Source organism: Dermacentor variabilis, chromosome 3, assembly GCF_050947875.1.
Source record: "Dermacentor variabilis isolate Ectoservices chromosome 3, ASM5094787v1, whole genome shotgun sequence".
Taxonomy (NCBI): Eukaryota; Metazoa; Arthropoda; class Arachnida; order Ixodida; family Ixodidae; genus Dermacentor; species Dermacentor variabilis.
This window is the reverse complement of record NC_134570.1, coordinates 76,825,615-76,846,762: the sequence shown is the minus strand read 5'-3', so window position 1 is coordinate 76,846,762 and position 21,148 is coordinate 76,825,615. Positions and strand designations below refer to the sequence as shown.

General features: G+C 48.4%; 1 protein-coding gene across 1 annotated transcript in view; it reads right to left on the bottom strand.

The window, feature by feature from the left end:
• The window catches only part of LOC142575899 (uncharacterized), an 87,573-nt gene that overhangs the window by 25,915 nt on the left and 40,510 nt on the right, over positions 1–21,148 (bottom strand). Inside the window, exon 2 of the mRNA XM_075685688.1 lies at positions 2,413–2,783. Coding sequence (XP_075541803.1) covers positions 2,413–2,668 — 256 coding nt within the window. The 5' untranslated portion in view covers positions 2,669–2,783. The remainder of the gene's footprint in view (positions 1–2,412; positions 2,784–21,148) is intronic.

Genomic DNA, 21,148 nt, shown 5'->3' with positions numbered 1-21,148 from the left:
GTCCTGCTTACATGCGTCGCAGGAGAGTTTCTATAAACCGATGGATAGCCCGAATTGTGCTGGCTTCGTTGTCACAGGTTCAGCGAACGTTTCAGAAAGGCTGGTTAAGGAATTGAAGAGCTTGATCTCTGAACCTTGCGCGTCGTCTGTTAGTGCCCTCAAAATGATAGTCCTTATTCAGTGGGTCTACGGCATCTCGTACCGTTTGGAGAAAGTTGCATGGCACTGCCCATAACTTATTTATTTTTCCGTATGCAAAAGGCTTGGCAGTTTGTGTGCAGCTGTGGATGATATGTCTAAATCAGGGGCAGGCAAGTCAACCATGCACAATCAAACATGTCAATAGGTACACTGACAGTGACTCGGTGGTGGTGTACGATATCGGTAAATAAATCGCGTCAGTGTTTTTAGAAATATACCGGGTTCTCAACTATCGAGTCACTGTTGCCACTTTGGTAGAGCTGTCTCTCGACAACACGATCAACCCGGGCGTAAGAAAAAGCTGAAACATTTCACATTGTAAAACTAGAAGGCATGTACATCATTCAGACTTCGATAATGCTGTCAAGGAAAGACATGGATTTTATACATGGCCCGTGATTTTATGTTCGCATGCACTTGAGGATAGTTCCTTATTTGTTGTATTCACATTGATACATGTTTCTTTTTCTAAAGAACATTGAATTGATTGACGGTGCTTGTACTACATTCTTTCGTATTTTCCCTCGTATATACGTTCGCTTGTTGCTTACAGTTCATCACTGCAATAATGGCCGTTTCACCATCTATCACCAGTTCAAACAGGAAACGTTCGTCTCGAGAGCCCATCGTGCCAAATTTAGGTGCGCCCCTATCATTGATTCGCTGTACGCACGCAACATATTGTACTACGTCGTCAATCGAAATCAAACATGAACAATATTTGCGAACAAGAACAAACAGTCGTTCTCGCTTCCACGTTGCTATAGGCGGTTCGCAAAACCGCCAAGTGGGCTTAACCAAGATGGCGGGCCTAGGGCTACAATCGTTAACGCTTTCAGGTTGCCCCCTATATATATAGAGCAGCAGATGATACGAAAAACCCGCAAGTGCATCCTTCCCCACACCTAGTTTGACTTAACCAAGATGGTGGACTTCGGGCTGCAATTGTAATGAAGGTGTCAACGTTGCAGGCTAGTGGCATCATTCCTCCCGCACTCGGTACCCCGCACCGTTCATGCTTTCAGAACGGACTTCTCAGCTTTAATGGTTTTTACTAGCGGTAACGACGCCATTTTGGTTGGGCGAGTTCAATTTGCGGGGAGGTCTGCTTGCGGAATTTAGCATATCTTCCCTTACTGGCGCGATTCGCTTCTCTGGCTCGAAGTCTGTTTCCGGTTGTGGCCGTTATGCGACGTAGTAGCTTTCGGCTCCTGAACTATAACGGAAAATGTAAGCGAGAGAAAGTCAAATGATGACGGTACGTACAGTAGCGCAAGACGTGGGCGTGGAAAACTACTACTGGCATACTGAACAAGGTCGGGATAATGTTACGATGCCATTCCAATTATCTTCCTTGTTGCGCTTAGCCACTGGTCCGAGCTGTGTTCCACCCACTTTATGACTAGGATCGGCCGGTCGTCAGTGATGGATAAGCAATTAGAAAGAATGACTGGAATCGTCCCATTACACCGGCCATATCTGCAAACATCTGCAAACGTATTTTGAGGCTGAACACTCAAAGAAGAAAAGCTTGGGTGTCGGCATCTATTAAAGTGAACAAATTAACGTGGTCATCTCTAAATTAACAACCGTCTAGCAGGTTGGCATAAGATGCGAGGCACTCCCCCTTCAATTTTAGTGATGTGCGGTAAGAAATGTGCAGATATATTAAGGGCACTCTTGCACACCAGTTACAATTTTTCTTAAAAAGCCTGCAAATTTGGTCAGGGAGTGGCAAGCGGTCCAGAACTGATTTGAGCTGTCCTAAGCGCTATGTTTCTGGACCTTCTAACATTTAAATGCCATCCAAATGTTTTCTTTTTCTTCGGGAAAAAATATGCAAAAGTTCAGAAGATTCAGAAACAGGTGACACACATCGAATTCCATCGCACACCCGATGTACACAAGGCCGGCACTTCACTTAAAGTTTGTGCCAAGGAAACAAAACGAAATTGAAGGCGGCGCTCACGTCCGCCAATTGAAATATGTGCATGGCTGCCAGCCTTCGCCTGCGTGACGTCAGGGCTCGCGAAGTGCTCAGCATTTGTCAAGAGCCTATCGAGACCCCTTGCGTAATATATTGCGCGTTGCCTTCAGTTATTTTCAAAAGTAAATCCTCGGAAGGGCTAACGCAAGAAAAGCGACAACGTTTTGGAATACCGCGTCTCCATGTTCGGTAGCTGTATGCACCGTCGCTTCTTCGCGGCGTACCTTGTCTAGACTGCCCGACGGAGTAGAGCGCCGCCAGGTCCGGCCTGATGTTCGTCGCGTTGATGAGCACTCCCGTCATGGCCTCGTAGTCGTGGTACTTGAACGGCACCCGCAGCCACTGGCTTCGTCCGTACGGGGCGCCCGACGCGCCGGAGGCCAGGCACCACAACAGCAGCACCGCCGCTCCGAACCAATGCACGGCCATGCGCAGCCCGGCAACGGGCTGCCTTCCACAGTGTAGCCGTGGCGACGCCATCGCCCGAGGTGCCGGGTCACTCTGGAGGCACCGCTGCTGTCGGCAGGCTCGTTGCCGAAGTGCTTATCTCGGCAGCATGAGTGTGGCCGGAGTACTCCTCCCGTCAGGAAAGTCCCTGCGAAGGGCAAGGAAAAAAAATGAGATGCAATGCTTATAATAATTTTGCTTAGAAGCGACGTTGGTGTTGTCTGTCCTGTTAGTGCGTATACTTGTGTCCGTGTTTGCACGTCTGTCTTTCAGTAACAGAAATGTAATTGCAGTTAGAGGTTAAGGATAGGGGACATCTCAGCCCGCGAAGTCAGTGACGCCTTTCTTTGAAATGCGCTGCTGCTGAGACTACACCGGGGGAACTCGGCGTTGAAACCAAGTGCATAATTTCGGTTATTCGCGCACCGCATGACGAGGCTCACGCTCCGGCGTAGACGCAGCCCGGCACAGACGAAAAGATGTGTTTTTCCACCGACATGCACGGCACAGCATCCACTGCGGTTTTGTCTGTTTGAGTGGCGTTTGCCTGAGTATATTTCTTGAAAAGTTGAAAACATCGAACCGCTTGAAAGCACTTTATTCGTGCTTATTCTTTTTATTTATTTATTAGTTCATTTATTTTTCATGCCGCACGTTTACTGAATTTAATATCGATAGAAGAAACAAAAAGGAAAAGTTCAAAAAGCGGAATTCCTCAATATAGATTTCGAGGGCCTTCCATTTTTGCTGGTTGTGCACGTCCCGAACGCCTGTCGACCACCGCGACGGGAAGGTACATTATCAACGAGCTCGGCATGAGGTACCACAACCAGCACGGCCAGAAAATGCGAATCCCCAACAAAATCAGAGACACCGTCACGGTGGCAAACATCCCAACAAACGTGCACCCCGATTACAACCGAGGTAGAAGAAAGGCAAGAGCCGACGCTCTGCTCCGTCCATTCGGCAGGGAGAGAAACGCGCGCTTTGTCGACGCGGCCGAATATCCCAACGGCTAAAAATACACCGCCGTAGTCATAAACACAAAGTCCAAAATCAGAACCACATGCAGTGTATACACCAAACACTCGGAAATAGCGGAAGAAGTAGCGATCGCGTTGGCCATCACAGAACAGGAAAGCAAAGTTGTACTAAGCGACTCGCAAACGGCCGTAAAGAATTACGCCAAAGGTAGAATTTTCAAGGAAGCCTTGTCCATTCTGGCCAAAGCGGGCAGATCGAAAACCGCGAGCTCAAGGGTCGCATGGTTGCCCGCGCACGTCACCACGGAAGGCGACGCGCTCCCGAACCTAAGCGAGACGGCGCACCGGACGGAGCGAGACATGACCCGTCGCGCCGAACAGGGCAAGGCCTCTCGCACGATAGCGAACACTCCTCGCGCAGAACGGGACAGGCTCACCAGATACAACGACATAACCAGTGCATATCTAAACGCCAGAAAGATATACCCACCGCCGAGTCCCAAACTGAACAGGAGGCGGGCCGTCGCCTGGAGACAACTTCAGACGAACACCTTCCCTAATCCATTCCGTCTAAAACGTATCTTCCCAGGTAAGCATCAGGACGACACGTGAAAATTGTACCAGGAAGGACCAGCAACACAAAAACAAATCCTGTGTTGGCGCAATGTAGTTATAGGAAGGATGGCAGTTGCTCCGGAGAGCCTGTCGTCGAGGTGGGCCACCGCTCTGCGCAACTCAGACCTCGTAATCCAGACGTGGGCAGTCCAGCAAGCCCGTGAGGTGGCGTTGAGGCAGGGCATTGACGTCCCCCCATGGGAGACATGAGCCCGGGTCGCGTTAAACCTTGCCGGACGTACAAGAAAGTTGTATCCATCCATCCATACACGTCATGACTGGGGCAGGACATCATTGGGGTGCCGCACTAATGGTGTCCGTAATTGACAAGTGCTCCACAAATAAATGAAGTGGCAACTTACGCGCGTATAGTTTGCTCTTGCCTGCTGAAGTATCTCTCCAGAACAAATGCGGACCATGACATCGCGCTTGCAAGCCTTCTAGTCTACTCCTTTCAGGCGCTCCACCCACTGCGCGTCATTAGCTGCCGAGAAATGAATGCCGAGGTCGGTCATAGACGCATTAGCAATTCCTTCTGATTAGAGTGAACCATGCCACGCGTCTATTAGTACAGTGAAACGGCGGCCGACAATGCTCAGAATAATGAAGCCGTCTCGCTCATATGGCAAGCGCAATCTCCTAACTCAAGTTTTATTATCGTTCTCCATACGCTCATGGATGCGTATGCGCACTACGTGGCGCCTCACGCTCCAATTCTTGCCCGCAAACTGGAGGACGCTTGACGGGGTTTCGATTTTATCGCTGCAAACGCGGTTCTTTGTCCTCGCTAAAGGATTTCTGAGCAAGCTTTGGCTCGAAGCATGCCCACTACAGGTGCGATAGAGCGGTCGCGCTATCATCTTCCAGTATTTATCACAGGCCTAAGAGAAGAAAAAAAAATTGAATAATTTTGGCATTAGGGCAACGCAATCACGCGCGGCGTGCTGCTCTAACTTCGCTGTTTATACAAATGAGGGCGTTCCACTCGCGTGTGCGCGCTGCAAGATCAACGGCGTGCTGTCGCCGGTTTGTTTTTCTCGGGGCATCCTGCTTTGCCTGCGCGTGGCCTCCCGGTGGGGGGCGTCGTTTCAATGTGCTCCCACGGGTCGCTCGCTTCGCCCATTTACGATTATCGTCTCATAGGCTGAGAAAAACCTTGAGGTGTCGCTGTTTCACGGTGATATATAAATCGGTCTCGACAAAACTTGGCTTCGCGCGCGGCCAGACTTCAGATTCACATAGAGGGTACAGCACACTAAAGCAGAAATCAAGCAATCTCTTCTCTCTGTCTGTCTGTCTGTCTGTCTGTCTGTCTGTCTGTCTGTCTGTCTGTCTGTCTGTCTGTCTGTCTGTCTGTCTGTCTTGATTTTACGTTTAATTGAAAATAGTTTTTCATAGACTCCAACCACTGAACGAATATCCGATGTATACGTTGCATTCAACAACATTTTTTCTTCTTTTTATTGCATATAGGCACTTTTTCTTGAATACAGGTTAAGCTTCGCTGACTGTACGAACTGGTCAAGAACGGCCAGCACTGTAATATAATTTGCACCCTAAAAAGTGAAAAAGGGTGTAAATGTGTATATAACTCAAGCCCTAAGGGTGTTTTCTATATGAGGGACACCCTAAGGGTGTGAGTTATAGACACATTTACACCCTTTTTTTTTCACTTTTTAGGGTGTAAATTATTTTACAGTGAAGCCCTTGAAGAACATACGTAAGGTTTGTCGCCGCACACCTACCTTGGTTCCCCTCAATCGAGCGAACTTTTTTTTTTTCATTCGTTTTTCGACTATCATATGATGCCTCAACAGTTATTGTGTCTCCTCTTCCTCTGGCAAAATAAGCTATAAAAATTAATGGAAGTTGTGACAGAGCAATATAATCATGTTCGGGAACATTCAAGGACATCAGTCGAAAGGCTCTGGCAGCTCTAGTCCACGCGGTTATTGAAACTCACACCATTGGTTTTCGGACTACCGCGATGTAGATGTAGATGTAGATCATGAGCAACAGCAGTTCATAACGTCTCACTCACTTTCAGGCTGTAGTCGCACAACGTGCAACGAGCGTGCCGATTAAGTCGCTTGGTCTGCTGATAAAGAAAGTGTGCACAAATTCAGTCCGCTATTAAAGAAAGAAAATATGCAGCAATAAATCTTCGCGGGCCCGCTCGTGATGCGGCACAGTTCTTGTAGAACACACCGAGCTTCCAACCAACTTGTCTGCGTCATCTCGACCCTCTCTGACTTCGTCTCCCATCTGGACCGAGACAACCGTTGTTTACCTATAATGTGGCTTGTTGTATACTTTCTCAAAATATTTCACTTGCCGCAACAAAATGGACGCTGGTGGTGTCTGTGACGATTTCCAGGCTGTTTTGGCTGATTGGTACGACGTTTAAGAGCGCATGGAAGAATATGGGCGTATCTGTGGGGAGCATTAGACAGGCCATTTATGCTTGTAGCTATATAGTTTCGTAATCGAGCTGTACTGTCGTGTTCGCTTACCTGAAGTGCTGAAAAGGACTACTTTTGTTACTGCTCACTTCCACCGTGGTCAAGAAAGCTTCAGTGTACTTTGCAGATGTACTTTCATAGTTTGCAGAAAGAAGAATCTTTTTATCTTTAATGACGTCTACCACTTCCGTCGTGCGACATCGGTGCGCTACTCCTAGCCGCTGCGAAACTTGGGCGCCGTTTGGCGAGCACTGCTGCAAGTGTCACTGGCCAATACTTTGCTTGAAATGAGAGTCAATGTCACTGAATGGAAGAGAGAGCAGATGGAATAATTCAAGTTTGCTATAGCAGCGGCGGGCATGTGTTTTGTATTAACATTTCTGGGAACTATTACTATTCCCTTATGCTACCAGATGCTATTGTTTTACTAGACGGACTGTGGCGGGCTTCAGACTCTACACCGCACTTGATAACTGGCGCGTGGGTGGAGCAATTGCCGGGAAATTTTTGTACCTGCAGCAAGTGAGGCTCCTGCTCTACAGTGTGGTCCGTGCAATGTTGGAGTGAACTCGTAGTTAAGCCCACGCACCAGCACAGTCTCCGCAGGGCCACGAGAAGCACATGGCCCTACAACGGAAGACATGCGGCAGGCTGTTCTAACTAATATCTGCGCGTCTGCGCAATGCATATGCATGGATTCCGTTGGTATATAGGACGGTCCACCCCTAGAGAGCTTGGGCTACGCACTCGGTGTGGTCCCTTATATTGCAGGCCGCACAACAAACTACTTGAATGGACAGCAATGTAAACGAATATCATGGACCATTTAGAGAGAACATCGTAATATCCGTTTCATTTGTGCAGATTTGACTTCACGTCTCTTGTCGTTCGCAGTCGCATGGTTGTCGCGCAAAGGAGAAAAAAAGAAGACAGGCTTGCGTGCTCGACAACGGCACAATGTAACATGCACCTTTATTCCAAACGAGCCAAAAATATATCAACACAAAGTCGACGCTCATAAGCCATCATACAGTTTGCGTGTTAGATCACGTTCTGGAATATGTATCTTCCCGACCACCTGCTAATCATTTTTCTAGCTTAAAAAGAAAGTATTATAATAACACACATAGCTCTCGCCTACCATCAAAACTCATGAGCGTTATTTTGTATACGTTTGTGTGTCTCATCGCGCATAAAATCATTTCTTCCAGTCGGTGTTCGTGCTGTGCCCATCCTGTCCGTACCTGTTTGGGATTGTTTATATTTTTTCCCCGCTGCGTAAGCGAAGCATATAGCGAAAAGGACATACCACCAAGGCCGAACCTCAACCCTTGCCCGTCGTGCGCAGTGCTTTGACTGGGCACCTTTCTTCTTTCCTAGCCAGCTCATGAAGAAAAGTGAAATGAGACGCAGACCCACGAGACTTCCTACGATTTCCGATGTCTCCTTCTTTTTTTCTCGTCTGCATTTACCGTGGGCAAATCTATCTGCCCAAGAGATTAATGAACTCGCCACCGCAAAAAACCGCTAGACGGAGAGAAAAAAAAAAGGGGGGGGGGGCGGCAACCACGGACGCCCGACGCGTGAGTGCTAATCGGCAAGGCGCGCGCACCTCCCACTGCGAGTCTCTGCGTGTATGCGAGTAGCGGCTTCACTCTTGTGTATCGCGCATCACAGTGGGGTGCATCGCTGGCCCACGCGCTTCCCGGCCCCTGCGCAATGCACCGGCTGTCTGACACCGATTCACGTGGCGCCGTGCTCTCAATATCAATACCCACGCGGATAGCTTATTTTCTTTTCGACGATGCAGACGGGATGTCGACTTCCCTTTTTATTTTTATTCTCTACTTTGGCATAAGGAGTCCACACAGTTTAGTATTTAGGTGACACAGACTAAGCAAGAACGATAGCAAAAAAAAAAATTATGGGATAAGAACAGAGCTGCGTTACATGCAACATTTTACCACTGCGTCAATTTATCGACAGGTGTTGCAGTAGCTGGCTGGTTCTTGCAGAACTTAGCCCTCTTTTTTTTCTTCTGAATAATAGAGCCTTTCTTTGTGCCTTCTACGACACAAAAGAAACCACGTGATCTCATACCAATGCGCATAACTGCCTCGATGGCGGTCAGAACGAGACCCACGCATTTCCCGCTGGCCACAGCGCAGTGCCAGTCCTTGCCCGCAAGGACACTCTCGCAATAACGCGCGAGCCCCTTTCGCTTCCCCGTTATGAATACCCGAAGAAAACCAGTAGCCGCTCGGCCGTGTGTCCGGTCATGCGATCCCGCACTACACGTTGGCATCGAACTCAGCGGTCGCAATTATATCCGCGCGAAGCTTTCTCTCGCGTGGATAAACATCCGCCCGAGTCCGCACGAACACGCACACGCACGCACACGCGGCAGACTCCCCAAATGCCATCGGTTCCAGCTCCTCAATTCAGCACGCCTATGACCGCGCCAATGCGAAGCGATTACTGGGCGCGAACCATGTCCAAATGCATATACTGAGAAAACGAGAGAGAGAGAGAGAGAGAGAGAGAGAGAGAGAGAGAGAGAGAGAGAGGGTACTTCGCTCAGGGTCTTGCTTCGTATATGTACAGCTAACAAAACCGCGGCCGCTCCGATCAACGAGTGCTGGACCGGACATAACGGGCTTCCTGTATTAAATGCCCCCCACGTTCTCGCCGCAGTGACGCCAGACAGCGTTGGACGACGCGGGCGTCACGCAAATGTTTCGCAGGGTTTCTCCGCGGCGCCGTAATAAAGGCCGGCGCTCCCCGTTCGCTTGCCAGGTTGACCGCGCCGCAGTCGGCTCACGTTTGCCGGCGAGGATGTCCAACCGATTCTGCCTCAGCGGCTGGCGGCCGGCGGCGAGCCACTTATCTTCATTTGGGAAGCGAACGGAAAAGCAAAATAGGGGACTAAGAGAACGGCGCGCACCACTATTTGCCGTGTCGACAAGCTGGCTGGCGGTGAACGACTACGACGACAACGCCGTGCCATTGTTCGTCGGCTCAACTTAGCGGTGCATCCTTCTGTGCCAACCCCAACTCCTCCTCCTCCTGGTATAGCGCATCTATAACACATTGTTTCTTCCCTGCGAGTACAGCGCTTAGCGCGCGTTTGAGGTCCTCGTCGAGGGCGGACAATGAATGTGCGGCGAGAAGGGTGGCCTCAAGGAAAGAGAAAGAGTGCGTGTGTGAGTACTCGCTGTATGATGGTGCCGGCGACGGCCTTGCTCGGAAGAACTGCGCTTACAAGTACCAGTGAAGCTTGGCACTCTTGAGAAACGCCCCGCGCCGAAGGCTATGCGCATAAGCGGCGTGCTTGCGCTCCGCGCGGTGCCGTCACTTTTCGGCCGGCCCCGTTATTTCTCTCAGACGACGACGAACTGCGTTCGTGAGCTGAATCTGCAGGCACGTCCCAGGCCGAGAGAGAGAGAACGCGCACGCTGGAATGAAAGTCGTATACGAGATTAGAACCAAGCGTTTATATGTTAGCCAGCGCCCCTCGCATACTTACCTACCCTATAGCCATACTTTTTTGAATTACTCGGTTTTACTGAATGCAGCTGCAATCTGTGCAATATTGTATTTGTTGATTTGAGAGAGGAGAATAACGTCACATAATGCAATTGTGTGCTGGCCCTTTACTTCCCATCTCGTGGAGCTCGTCTCCTTATTACCCAACGTTTAAGCGTATGGTTGAGTAGGCGGTTCTCATTGGCGCTCGCCGCACTTGTGAACGTCTGTGAAGTTTTTTTTTTTTTTTATATCCACAATATGCTTTTTGCTGAATAGAGGCTGTCTTTTCTGCAGGATTGTGATAAAATCCTTGAGTTGCAGAGGGCCATTTGATGTAAATATGCGATATTCTCTTTATTATTGCGAAGTTAAATAATTCAAGACCAATCGATCTAAAGGTTCGTTGCTTTGGAGCAATGGCGCCGCGCGATGTGCACAAAATAAAACAAAAACAATGTTATCGAAATGCAGAGCGGGGCGAATTTAATCGACAACGCTGAATGTGGCAAATCAGTTCTACGGACATCAGATGGTAGAGCGACCGCCCTCGAACGGCGTTGGTCCTGGGTTCGATTCCCGGGGCAAGGAAGAAGTTTTCTGTAACTGCGAAGCTTCCCTTTTTGAAAAACCAGAATGGGTCTTCTTCGTAGTTTGGTGCTGTTGTCGGATGGATGGCAATTTTTCATTTCATGAAACTTCTTCCACGCACGTTGCGCATTTTCGCAAAACTCTACACTATACACTACACTTGAATGTTCTACTATTTATGTACGTATTCATTAAACCAGGTCTAATGTGCATAATCAACAGCAGCTGGATATTATTTTACGTCTCTGGACTACTAAGCGGGGCGAAATACACGGTAAACAGTATACAGTCACGTGCCCTATTACGTCTCGATACATTATGCACCCGCATGCGATCTCTTGCTACTGTGCGCGTCTTGTTTCCGGCCACACGCACGCTTCAGAGTGTATGATATCTACGACGGAAGTGAATGTATGCACGTGATCGCAAAAGAGCGGGTGGACAAGAAAATGACTTCCTACAATTTTCTGTCTTTTTTTTTACCTGCCAGAAAGTTGCAGCAATAGAATGCTCGAAGGGGCGATTTTACTGCGTTCTGCACTGCGTACTACACAGTGCACGAAACCGAGGCGTCGCTTGGCGAGGCATTCCGCATTCGGTAAACGGGCCAAGGCGCCTATTGTGCATGCAGCGCGAGTCCGCGGCGACTAGATCAGATGCGTCGCTGATGCAGCGTGGAGGAAAATGAGCTGCCGAGACAAGAAACGAGGGTGGAAGGAGAGCATGAATGAAGAAAGAAAAGAACAGTAATAAAGAAAATCTTGAAATAAAAGAGAGTCTGAAGGCACAGAATCCGGGATCCTTGAAAGCCCCCAGCGGTCGGTGCCTCCGCCGTAGGCGAAATCTGAGTTTCCGTGTGCCCTGTAGATGGATGGCCGCAGGTTTAATCAAGCATTGCAAGGCATTTATTTCTTTTTCATTGGCGAGTAGTGCCGTTTGCAAATTGCCGCGATTTGAATCCCTGAGATTTATATTTATTACTGTTTTTTTTTTTGACGCTGTTGTGGTGGTTGAGCTGGTGCACGCACACGAGGAACCACTGCCTAAGAATTCGTGTCATTCGTAGGTGCCTTTCGGGATCACCGCTTTAAGATAAATGAAATAATATATGCCCGACAAATAAATCTTCAAAGACGCGGGTTGCACCTACAGTAAGGTTACAGGGCTGTATTTACTCAGCAGGCGTCTCTAGAGCTACTTTCGGGCGTCTTTTAGATATATGGGCGTGCTACTTTCTCTGATCTGACCGAGCAGTGGGCACCCATAGGGGTACCTCAGAGTCCGTGGCTTTTTCAGAATGCAGTCGGGTGAATACACCACTGTTTAATCAAAGATAATTTGCATAAGTGCGCCACTCCAAATTAAGTCAACTAATTTCCACGACGTCACGGCAGATACGATTCTCCTTCAATATCGGCGTTTCTCGGAAACTCTCAGGCGCAATACGGGTTTTGTGAATGGATCACGTACTGAATCCTTAGGTTGTTACCGTCTGTACGAACAGAAGGGAGTTTTGATAATTGCTAAATACGCTAAATTAGCCCCTCAAATCACACCTACAATTGTGAGCTTGCAGCTCCTTGCGCAGCTCTTGTACGAACATTCGAAGCAATGAACCAATCAAAATAAATCGCTCACTTATCGAAGTTGAAATATGTGGTGCTCGCTGTGTTTCCCAGCGTTCCCGGCGGCCATTCACGTTGGCGTCAGAAAAAAAAAATAAAAGATTATGACGACTTCCTCAGATTTACTTCACTCGGTGCTTTCGATACCCTTAGTTCACTGGATCATGAAATCTGCGCTAAGTATCATGAAAAGACCCGCACGAAAAGGAAGGAGCACACACGTTTATGCTCCTTCATTTTCGCGTGGGTCTTATCGTAATAATAAGTGCAGTTTTCATGGTGCCGTACGAACTGTTGTTTACTCTTCTCAGTATACTTTCCGGAATCCTAATTGCTGCCTTCCTTCGGATGCTATTAACACCGTATAGCTACTAGAAAGATATCGGACGCCTCAACGATGCAAACTCCGAAGCAGCGAGTGGATTGCGAAACATTTATAAGAATTAATCTTGCAGGGCTGAAGAACGCAATGGGGCGAAGATATTGGGCATCGACGCTCCCTTCTGCTTTTACATTCGTCCCACTTTCGTGTTAGTGTAAAACGAACTGTATGTGTGTTTTCGACGCTACCGGATTAAACCGCCCTTCGGAGCCGGTCTCCCTTCCCTACACAGCCGTCTCTTGTTCCAATTCTTGTACAGCTTGTCGGACTGGGTTCTCCTCGCCAAGGATCTGTCTGGTTCCCTTCTTTCCTGGTTGCACGGCTCCTGAGGATTGAGCGTGGACTTGCCGCGTGAGGAAAAAAGAACAGAAAAGTCCAAACAATAACAAGAGACACGATTCGAGACAGATATACCACGGAGGCACACCGCCCTCGCGCCGAGGAGAAATCCTTCGTGCCAAGGAAAAGGGCTCCGATCTTCCGCGTCTTAGCACCGGAAGGCCGCGATGGTGGTTCGGTACAGAAGGAGAGAGATTAGAGGGGGGGGGCGCACTTCACCTGGCTTTTAGATGAGGCGCCTCGATGCCTGCATCATTGGCTCACACACGTGCTCCCGATGCATTGGGGACGTCTCATATCCGCTTGCACGCCGTGTTCTCGGCGCGTGCGTTCTTATCTTTCGGGAAGAAAAGACGAAGACCGCGCCTCGCCTTGGCCGAGTGCGTTACGCGAACGCACTGTAACAGTGCGGGTCTCGGTTGGCGATCGCTTTTGCTTCTCCCCGGTTAGTCGTACGGTCTGTCTCGTGGCTGTCTTCGTTGTTGTTTTAAGTTTTCGGGTAGCTGCCTTGGCACCAGTATTACGCTTACTGGAACAGTAATAGGGCGTTTCAGGATGCGTATTTCATTCGCTTTCTTCTTTTCGTTCTTCAGTTGATGTGCCGCGAATAGAAAAACCTCAGCGATGTTGCTCTTTCGTCGCTTTCTTGGAAATGAAAACAGGAAAAAGGAACGAAGGTACAACCTGAAAGCGACCCGCCCAGGTTGCTCAGTGGCTATAGTGTTGGGCTGTTGAGCATGGGAGGTGGCGGGATCGAATCCCGGCCACGACGGCCGCATTTCGGTGGAGGCGAAAACACCCGTGTACTTAGATTTAGGTGCACGTTAAAGAACCCCAGGTGGTCAAAATTTCTGGAGGCCTCCACTACGGCGTGCCTCATAATCAGAAAGTGGTTTTCGAATGTAAAACCCCATAATTTAATTTTGACAGTCTGAATGCTCGAACTTAGAGTATGCTCGCAGATAGAGCCGCCTTTTTGATGCAAAGTGGCAGTGGTGAACGACCCAATCCCTTCCCACTTGCAGACTTCTTTATATACCATTCTCTAGGAATATTAGTGGATGTTTTCATTGTTTCATTGAAATTAAAGTCTGCGCTATTTTCCCAAGCAGGGCACTTCGCAAGAAGAACACTTCAGCGTGGCTTCATGCATATGTTGGCCCCAACCTCGCGACCGGCATTACTTTTCACTTTCGAGGAGAACGAGATGGGTGGCTGTGTTTTATTTGTCAGCTAGGTTTAACGTTGCCTTTTTGCCGCAGCGTATGCAAAACAGCGCCCATCTTCAGTAACTCGCGACATGTGCTGCACGGGTCGAGAAAGAGCTCGTTTTTTACCACGATTGTTGCCATGTGTATTACACGACGATGTTGTAGCGTCTGTCGCCAGGTGTAATTGGGGTATTAGCTCGGCAAGATCACTATATTACAAAATTACCCTTAGTTCCGCGCACCGCAGGTTTTGATCCAGAGTTCCGGGTGCTATGCCGAATGGCCCGAGTCTGGCAAAGTTCGGGATCTCCGTGAGCTCGAGTGACACTCTCTGATGAATGAGCTAATAGTGTCAAGAGTGAAAATCGAACCCTCGACATGCCGCCAGTTTCATGGGCTCATCTAGGCTAATTCTTGGTTTATCGTCACTTGGGCGTTACCTCCTGGACGGTCGAAAAAGAGACAGATGGTCAAACCGTCGGTGCCTTCTTTAATTTGTCTGTCGTTCCACCCGGAGCATTACCTGTGCAAGCAAGTTACAAAAAAAAATGTTATCTTTTAACGAATTCGAAAGAACGGAAAGGGTTGATGTCAGAATGAGCCACGTTTCCGCCCTTTGCATTCGACGGTGGATAGCGAAATAGTTTCCGAAAGAGTAGACACGCTAGTGACGCCCCGCATAGAAACGTGGCAAGAGGCTTGCGCCGAATGCATGCATATATAGACAGCGGGACAGTCAGGGTATAGCTGCGTTGGTAACAATAAGCGGCGCTGGCATGTAACATCGCCCAGTCGTATGTATTCGAAACGAGGAAGCGGCATGCACAGAGTGCGCTCGTGATGACATACCTGGCTTGATCTCGACGTGTTGTTGTCCGCTGCTTTCGCGCGTTCCGCGCTACCTTTGTTTACCGAGGCGAGCGAGAAACCCGGGACATCACCCCTGAGGCGGCCCAGAACGTGTGAACCTTTGGGCTGCGGGGCCGTTGTATAGTACCGTTGTCGCGCCGTCGTTGTACCGCAGTGGTCTTGCTGTCGTGCCATCGTCTTGCCGTTCTTTTATGTCATCGTTCTACTGTCGTTGTGTCATCGTCGTCATCATGCCGTTATAACCGTATTTGTCATTTTTATCATCTTCATGTAGCTTTCCTCATTTGAGCCAGCTTCCCCGCTTTGTGTGGCACTTTGAGCTTTTAGTTTTAGTGACCCTATACAATTTTATTTTCCTCAATCTAAAACTCGTTTGGTAAGAAGAGAAGAATTTCACCGTTCTTATTTCTCGGCAGAGCGGCTGTCATAAAACATTCATCGGTAGCGTGTCGTTGCAGGTTTCTTTTTGTTGAAAAGAAAAAAAAAACGATGGGTGGAGTAAGAAGAACGAGTGTATAAAAAGGCCTCGAGAAACGTCCCGTCGGTGCCAAGGAGGAAAAAAAAATACCCAAGCGACTGGTACCATCGTTAAAAGAAGTACAGAGGGTGGGTGTGGCGGTTTATTGAAAACCGTTCATCGACTCCCACGGTGTACTGAATAGCAACGCGTAATGTCGCTTAAAGCAAGCAATCGCACGTGATGGATCTCACCTTGGACGACGCATTGCGGCCTTCCAAGCGAAAGCACGCGCATTCCGAAGGCGGCATAGAAGAGCGAGGTTCCCAGCGTGGGGGAATGAATTGTCATCCGAGCGCGAAAGAGAGCGGAGATCGACTGGTGCACTTTTGCACGAGCGCAGCTCTCAGTGGGTTCATTATATATGCAAAGTTTTCAGATAAGATAAGCTCTCCGTAAGCAAACTAAGTGACGAGAACCATTGCAGTGGCGCCGCCGCCGCCACTTTCGGAGCTTTCGCGTTTTCTCTCGGCCTTCACGGGAGAAAACGCGCAAAATCGTTGACAACGATGAGCATATCATTTGTCTTTCCCTTCGTTTCTTTGTGTCGCGGCTTAAGGGTAATCGAAGTAAAACGGAATTCGACGGAGGGAACGCGCCGCGAAGCGCAGCCGCTGCGATCGAACGATGTCGGGGAAGAAAGAAAATGGCCTCATATACGTATATAGCTCAAGTGCACCCAGCCCCTTCATGCAGGCAAAGCGACGCTCCATACCTTTATGGCCTTCAACGGCCATTGAAGTGGCCTTCGGTCTCTGCGATGTGCTCTCGTTCTCATAGCCTGCAGTAACCTCACTCATCGGCACGCCTATTCGCCTTTCCGCGCCCGTTTTTGTTTTCTATATATAGGGTGTACGATCTGGCCAGCGCAATTACGCGTTATTACTTTAACTTGAAACTAACCGACGCGGGCCCGAAGTCTCAGAATCTAGCCGCATAAACAGGCGGCAGAACGGATCAGATTGTTTGTTATTCCACCGCAGCAGTTGCGGGCAACGCACACGTTATTTCTTTCCGCCGATGAAGGAGGGGCTTTTCTGTTTATGGTGGGGCGGGGAAATCTGGCAGACTCAGTCGTTCCTCTGGAGTGACCTCGATGAGATCTGAAGATGTCTAAAACGAGCACGGCGAATACGTATAGTCGCTCAGACAGCTCCTGGCTCACTGTATAAATAATGTGTTTCGTGGTAATCGTGTGGGAAGTCAGATGATATTTTTTTTTTCTTAGAGCCGGAAGCGTAGAAGTCGCACACTTTCTGAAACTTGCTCATGCATATGCGCAGTTTGCTCAAGTTCATCAGCTTAATTCGACGAGTACGGACGTAGTTAAGTTTAAACGCTTATGCGCGACGCCTACTCGGTGACCTTTTAGCGTATACACAGAGAGCGAATATCTCTTTATTTTTCTTCTTCGTCTTGCTAGTTTCTTTGCTCGTGCCGTGGCGCAACGCAAAGTACGGATGATAACTCTAGCGTAAATTGTAATATAACTGGCGTTAGCCTATTAATTGTTTCTCCCGCCTTGCTGCTTGCTCAATGTAACTTTTGCACGTCGTAAATTCTGGTGTAGATACATCATGAAACGAAATAACTTCTTATGATATGATTAATAACAATCGGGCCCCTTGGTACCCTTTCTTCTCGCCTCGTTCACGCACACGCACACATTATCCTGTGGCATGAGCCTTAACGCGAATCGCCATGAGAGGCTAATGCAAGCTTTATTATTTATTACGTTATATATTACTGTACATAAGCTAATTTGTGCAAATGTGGTGCGTCTTTGGCAATGTAGAGATAAGCCTGCATTAATGGCAGTTCCAGCAGCTGATATTTCCAAAATACATGGGTATCATCCGTTCAGTGATAGTAAAACATACTGCAGCATGCAACAAACATTTACGAACCAATATTTACGAATCGATAATCGTCAAATGGGCACATGTCATCGTCTTCGTGCCGCAATCTCGGCCTTTTCTCTTCTTTTCCTTTTTTAACGTCAAAACTGCTTCTTCTACAGGTCTCCTGCAGACTACCCTTCGGTGAAACTATGTCATTGCCCGATATGACTCAACGCAGGAAAGCATACATATATTGAGTCGGCTTGTGCGTATAGAGCCATCTAATACCGCCACAATAGCCCCGTTTCTCTACCGAACTGCACAACGAAACCAAGAAACGATATGCCCAAATATCCTCATTCGAACGACAACATGTCATCTAGCACACCATTCCTCCTTTTTAACGGATTTTACAGCGCAGCTACGTATCGCTAGGATCCTGGGATTCTTTAGAATCGCGCATACAACACACGGAACAGCATACGTTTCAATAAATAATAAGCTCAAAACAAGCATCTGAACCACATAATTAATGATAAGGCGCTCGTGATAGCAATGTGAAGCACGTAGCGCTCCTCGCATACTTTTCCCAGTAAAGATTACTGCTGCGCATGCTGCCGTGGTGACGCCAGCTTGCGACGTAGGGTGTGACGTCCCTAGGCTTTCGTAAGTAAAATTACCAGTCTATAGCAGCTGATTTCAATGTCGTTGCAGCACCGCTATGGGCGGCGGTGTGCTGTCAAAATTGCCATTACTTCCATTCCTACCATTACTCTAATGCCATAAAGCATCGCATACTTCCCTCAGCAGTTGTGTGGTTTTCAACAGCTTTGCTGGGCATCCCCTTTAGCAGGGCCGGGGTGGCGTGTCTGTTAAATTATTATTTCTTTGAATGGTCCCGTTTTAACGCGAATAGCGCTGCAGTAGCCTCGACCTCTGCCCGCGAGAACGCACATACTGCGAAGCATGCGCGTTGCGCATAAACAGCATGCTGCGCAGTCCTCATAATCAAGTGCACCTGTCCACTGTCCTCCTTCCTCTTTTCATCCTACCTCTGTAGTTCCCGCAGACGCCCTTCTCCCGCGTGTAGAGTTGCTGTGGTCGGTGGCATATGTCGCTTTGTCATGCTTCTCCGCTGCCTGGACAGATTGTTCCCAGGACGCTCCGGAATCCACTGCGCGTCTCTTGTCGAGATGCGCCCGAAATCTACTCTTCTTCCATATTTCAATGCCATATTCTTGCAAATCCATTTCTTGCTACTCTCACTGTTCACATATGACGCTCTGCGGTAAAAGCTACAGATTGTGCTGTAAAATAGTTTGGTTCAAACATCAAAATCATCCTATTTTATTTTATTTGTTATCTTTCTTTCGCGGCGGATACAAGTGATGAACGCTGCGGGCATATCAGGTGTACGCAAACTCACAGCTTACACAACGATGCTGAAAGAAACACCGCGAGACTGGCTTGCAAAGCAAGCATGAAAGAAAACAGTGCTGGACCACATGGTTTCCCAGACCATGCAACACGAGAGTAACGAACCGCGCACGCGACCTCGGACGCCGTGCGCAGACAAAGGTAAAAAAAAAAAAGAACAAAAAAATTGATGAGCTTGCTTAAGTAGAAAAAATAAAAAGAAGCTTTCATAAAACGCGCGTGCGTGTATACACGCACGTGCATTTTCGACGTGCTTTTACTTCTACGTAAATTTAGACCAACAAATTTGCTTGTTGGGCTAAGTTTACGCAAAAGCAAGAGCACGCCGATTTGCCAACCATGTTTGAGTTGACGGAAGCTGGCTGCGTATATACACACGGCCGTGGTATAAGCTTCACCAAGCTCAAAAATACGCTATGATTAGGAACTTACGCGAATGTTATCGTTCATTCCATCTGTTGCGTATGTCCTCGCCGAACCTTGCACTCACTTTTATATATATATATATATATATATATATATATATATATATATATATATATATATATATATATATATATATATATATATATATATATATATATATATATATATTCTGATTAAGGTACGTAAATGAAGTTCACGGTGCGTTCACCCCGTCTAAAATGCGTCTCGGCATTGTTCCTTGTCGTTGGGCGTGAATGTGCAAGGACACTCCTCACCGCACTTACAAAAGGCCGGGTCGCGAGTTGGTTTCGCGTTGAGATTTGCTGTTCGAGGTCGTGTAAACAGTAGCCGGCTGGAACTGAGCCAGCCCGTCTGCGCAGCGTGTCCTGAATCAACCCGAATCATTTGCACCCCGCATGCCAACGCGGGCGGGTTAGTTCATGCAGCGATGATATCCGGTTATTTCGTCTCGCAGCAGGCTGATTCAGCGATCTCAGGTCGACATAGTTCTCCTTGCCCCGGTGAGGATTAGCCGCCTGGGGCAAGAGCTCCAGGCTGACTTCTCCTCCTTTCTCTTCATTAAAATATCCTCCTCTCTTTCTCAATTCGACAGGTACAAGTTCATGTTAAGTGCTGTCGGATCGAGCTGTCATCCAGACTTCTTCTTACTCGACCCGCTCGCGTCGGGTTCGTCAAAACAAAGACCATTTTACACATATTCGATGTTTCATTCGGTACGGAACGCGTTCGATTTCACTATAGAGCGTGCACTTTCACATACGTGCAGGCCACCACTGCACTCGAGACGTTCGCGGTGCAGTAGCTTATTTCCCGTTTCTACCCATACTGACGACAACTCCATCGTATGTGTGACGTGAGCACCATTAATCGCCATGTTGCGAATGCGAACATAAGCCACGCTATATATCGCCGCACGTGAGCTATCGTCCACAGTGGCACACACGCGTGATTTATTTGCACGCAGGGACGACGGTCCGCCTTTCGTAAAAATCACTTTCCGTCTTTCTGCTCTTCGTTATCGGCTCGCTCGAAGCCGCGCCCTCGATATCGCGATGATCGGCCAATTATTCGCGACGGATATGATGTGACATTAACGGAACCCTGAGGAGGAGATTCTTTACGAAATGCAGCCGCTGGGCCCCATACTCACACATCCTGTGGGGCCGAATTCATGAAGGTTTCGTTTGTAGATGCTCTTTGTTATGAACCGCGGCCGCCGTCGCTAATGATGTGTCGAATACCATGATTGGCCGATATCTCCTCTTACGTGAGGATTTAGCTCGAGAACTTCTTTTCGAATGCGGGCCCTGTTACATAAGTGCCCTCTGCCGATGGCAATCATCGCGGTGATCGTGTCGTTTTCACGCCGGTTGCATTTGTGAGGTGTCCAAATGCAGGCCAGTGAGGAAGAGCTCTCACGCGAAAAGGAGAGCAGGTAATGATTCTCTTTTCGAGCTTCATAAGTGGTCAGAGTGTCACCTCGCCTACGTAATCAACAGGATCGGCCGGTCGTCGGCGGTGGACGATACAAAAAAGAGCGAAACTGGGTGAAAAGCGTTCTTGCATTACATACTGGCCAAGGTTATACCACGTTAGCAGTGCCGACGTGACGAGACTGACCATATAGTACATCTACTATATCAAACTTGAGCAGTAGCTCGGGTCGTC